Below are 4,528 nucleotides of genomic sequence, written 5' to 3' on the forward strand. Positions count from 1 at the left end.
ACACACACACACACACACACACACACACACACACACACACACACACACATATATATATATACATACATATATATATATATATATATATATATTTAATGGTTTAGACCTAAGTACATTGCCGCACCCTTAGATAATTCTAAACCTTAACCGTGTGCAGTGCGCTTCGAGCAAGGGCCGGTAAGGAAAAGGGGACCACTGGCCTTTATCCATAGCAACGTCGAGATAACAAGTGAAGAGGAGTTAAGGAGGAGAGCGAGATTGATAGCCCTTTTTAGCCAGCCGTCCATCTGTTTCTTGGTAGGCGTGCAGAATACCGAACTGACTAGTTACTATTAGTTATTGCCAGCACTTGAGCGTGGTATCGATTGTGACAGCGGGTCATTACACCTGGGATTTCATGTTTCCCCCACCCCAATACTTAATCAGCAATTTTCAAGATAAACTTTTGGGACAAATATCACTAATAGGGTGCATTGAATGCCTGGGTTATTTTCGTTTACGCCTTTTGTTGCAAGGCTGCAGGTAACGGGTGGGGTATTCTTCGTGGCACACTTTTCAACAGAATTGTATAAGGGGTAGCGAACTGCTTAGTGCGCACGACTGAGCAGAACGGAACACACCGACAATTCTCGCCAAAACCCTTTAAAATAAAATCACTTTACACTGTAGGGCACGTTCGCTGGCTCCAAGGAATATGCGGCGGCACAGGGGCGGTGGTTGATAGTCAACATACAGAGACAAGATGTGTTCCACAGCCACACGCTCAACAGAGACTGTTGGAAGGATACACGCGTTCACCATGTCATCACAGAGTAGGTCTATAGCTTCACGGTGGGTGGGGCCACCGCGTCAAACCTTAATCTGGTTTACAGCTTTGTTTCGGACGCATGACTATGGGGTGTGAATCATGCTGGTCTATAGCTGCGCGTTGTGATAGGGCCTCTAGCACACTAGATTACTGTGTGAAGCATGTGTAACTTAGCCGCTTAGTTGTACCGACCGCTTTCCTTGTTGTTTGCAGGTCATACCTTTTATGGCAGAAAAACGACGATAGTCCCGAAGCTGAGAAGTACGAGGCGCTATACCCAGTTAAACAATACCCGTACGTCGCCGTACTAGATCCCCACACCGGCGAGAAGGTGGCCGAGCTTTTCGTGGGAGTGGCAGGTATGTTTGTTCTTAGCTAAATTTTTTTTTTTAAAGCGCTATTTACGAAGTTGTTGAGTGATTGATTTGGCACCGTGTCTGTCGTTGGATCGAATCCAGGCGCAGTTCTGTGCCGATGACTGTTTCGCCGTATGTGTAAATTATACTCACATGTGTTCGGATACTAAGCTGGACGTATCCATGCTTGCCGAGTTGGTACATGGCAACGGCGTCTATCTATAACTAGCGTTCACTCCTATGCATTTGCTTTGAACCCATGCACCCACACGTGTATGCCTCCATGACTTGATACGACTGCCATATCGGGGTACTATTATGCTACTCCTTCCTCCCCCCGCTCTCATGATAAGATTAGAAGAATGACCTTTCGGGTCCTGCTTCTAAAGCACTGCAACATACCCACTCTATCACACCAGTGAGCGCGGATATGTTCCTCAGTGCGTCGGAGCGGTTTTTGGATGAGAATATACTGCCGAACGAACGCACAAAAAGGGATCGTACCAAGAAAACCAAGCCGGTTATGGATCTGAGCGAAGAGGCGCAAATCGCTGCTGCGATTGCTGCGTCACTGGCCGAGGTTGCAGAAGATACGTCTTGTAAGTACGGGTTTATTAGTTACAATTGGCAAGTACCCTCAGGCATGTATGTGGTTTTTGGAATCTAGTTGTCATAGAACCCGTGAGTACTGGAATGATGCTCAGTCGCTTGAAACTGTAGCGTGTCTTGAAACACACACACACACACACACACACGCACACATACATACATACACAAACACACATACACACGCACACACACACACGCACGCACACATACATACATACCCAAACACACATACACACGCACACACACACGCACACATACATACATACACAAACACACACACACACGCACACACACGCACACACAGACACACACAGACACACACACACACACACACACACACACACACACAGAGACACACACACACACACACACACACACACACACACACATATTTATATATGTATATATATATAATATATATATATATATATATATAAATATATATATACATATACATACATACATACATACATACATACACACACACATACATACATACATACATACATATATACAATATACATATATACATACATACATACATACATACATACATACATACATACATACATACATACATACATATATTTATAATATATATATATATATATACATAGATATAGATATACATGTTCTCGCATTTTCTGCGGTATCGTAGTGTATTGTTTTCAGCTATCTCATCATGCAGCATATCCTTGCCGCGTTGTCATTTGTCCGTCACAACTATCGTTGGGGCGGGGCAGTGGGCAGTGGTGAGATGAGAGGTTGTGAGTGATAAAGTTCATTTATCTACGCAGTTGTGAACTGTGCCTAGTCTTCAATCTTCAAAATTGGCATTTTTTACGTATTGTGAACTGTCAATCTTCAAAATGGGGATATTTTACGTATTCTGGCCTTCATTCGCCAAGCCAGAGTGCGCATCTCTCTCACACTGAGGCCCTTCCCCATACACCATGTGGACAGCGACATCTACTGAGAATCATCTCTTACCTTCCGTAGTTCACACATATACCATGTGGACAGCGACATCTACTGAGATTCATCTCGTACCTTTCGTAGTTCACATCGCAACTTTTGTGGCAGATCACGTGACGACAGATTTGAATCAGATTAAAGTGGTGTGGTGCTCGACTGCACAGTCGGTGCAGTGCCATGCCATGTAATCTTGCGATAACTCTAGGATGTGAAATTAACACCCCGATACTCTTCTCCATATATTACTCAACAGCGAAACCAACTGATAAACCTAAAAGTAGGTTGAAAATAGTAAATTCGGACTCGGATTCAGATCCGGATTCGGAGTCGGAGTCGGATCCCGACGCGGACGTAGTTGCATCCGATAAAGAAGTGAGTATACTATATATAGAGACCATATATCCCAATGTACTTTGTGGCGATTTTCATCGTATATTGATGCCTGCAGGCAACTGAAGTTACAAATTCACAGCAAACGCTTGTATCTTGGTTCCGTTCAGTCTTTAACACACTGGTATATTCAAGATAGTACTGTGACATGTTGAGCCCAGAACACCAGTTCATGGCTAGTTTTTCTCTGAAGAGCATGAGTCTACTTGCCTGCCCAAGTGTGATGTATTGGTGTACGCCTGTTTTCGATCCAAGTATCTCGCTTGTATCCTAACACCCTTCTTGAATTGCAATCTTCCCCCAGAACGAACGCTCGCCACTCGCGAGTCCCAAAGCAGCCCACACTATCACAAGCACAGCACCCCCCACCCCACCCAGCACCACAGAGGCAACCTTAGTTACGCGCATAGTCTTCAAGCTGCCTGGTATGTGTTGCTTGTATTTGCGATGAATGCCATATTTCGCTTGTTGTCTGAGGGTTTGAAATAGTTGTAATTTGCATGAGCCTCGAGCTTCTTGGTTTGGATGGTCTGTGTATAGGGTGTAGGTAGTTCGCTTGTTGTCTGAGGTTGAAATAGTTGTTGTAGTTTGCAGAGCCTCGAGCGTCTTGGTTTGGATGGTCCATGTATAGGGTGTAGATAGTTCGCTTGAGGACATACTTCACATATCGCGTTGTGTACTGAATGGTTAGATTCCCAAACACAGCCCCCAAGGTTAGCGATTGGCTATTCAGGCACTACGTACAGTTTACTTTGTCCGCCGACGCTCAGAAGTTCTCAGGACGCGATAGTCAGTTTTAGCCCAAGTGCAGATGTACTTTCTGATACTGCGTGGTCAGTGTATGCGCCTCCCGTTTGGTTGCGAATGTCCAGGTGTTAAACGCCTATTTCCGACGTACAATCGAAGAGTCGTTTCTGAGGGTGTCAAAGTATTGAATCTGTGCGTGTGATATAGTGGGCTATGCCAATTGATAGTATCCTTTTTCATGCGCAGATGGGTCTCGACAAAATCGCAAATTTCTCAAACAAAACAAAGTCGCCGACCTGTATGCTTACGCCGCCCAAGTTACGAATCTTCGGCCGGCGGCATTCAAGGTATCAGAACAGTACCGTGTTTGTGTTTCTTCCGGGTGGATAGACGTAGGTTTGCACCAGGATCGGACGGTGTCTCTGTCTGGTGCTTACCTTTCTAGGGGGTTCTAAACCCTAAAAATCTAAAACCCTAGAGGCAATCCAATGTAGTTGTCAAAAGATGCATGTAGCATACAGTGAGTGCATTGAGCATACAGTGAGTGTATTCAGCATACAGTGAGTGTATTGAGCATACAGTGAGTGTATTGACAGTGAGTGTATTGAGCATACAGTGAGTGTATGAGCATACAGTGAGTGTA

At 44.6% G+C, this 4,528-nt stretch overlaps 1 protein-coding gene across 1 annotated transcript; it reads left to right on the forward strand.

Moving 5' to 3' along the window:
• Positions 1-229: 229 nt before the first annotated feature.
• On the forward strand, positions 230-1,799 carry SARC_13098 (hypothetical protein; the record flags this gene model as incomplete). The annotated part of the gene is made up of 4 exons (XM_014292778.1): positions 230-297; positions 670-812; positions 1,022-1,167; positions 1,584-1,799. Coding segments are annotated over 4 exons (573 nt in total), but the record flags the coding sequence as incomplete, so codon positions are not given.
• Positions 1,800-4,528: the final 2,729 nt, after the last annotated feature.

This window comes from Sphaeroforma arctica (genome assembly GCF_001186125.1).
Source record: "Sphaeroforma arctica JP610 unplaced genomic scaffold supercont1.2896, whole genome shotgun sequence".
In the NCBI taxonomy this organism is placed as follows: Eukaryota; class Ichthyosporea; order Ichthyophonida; genus Sphaeroforma; species Sphaeroforma arctica.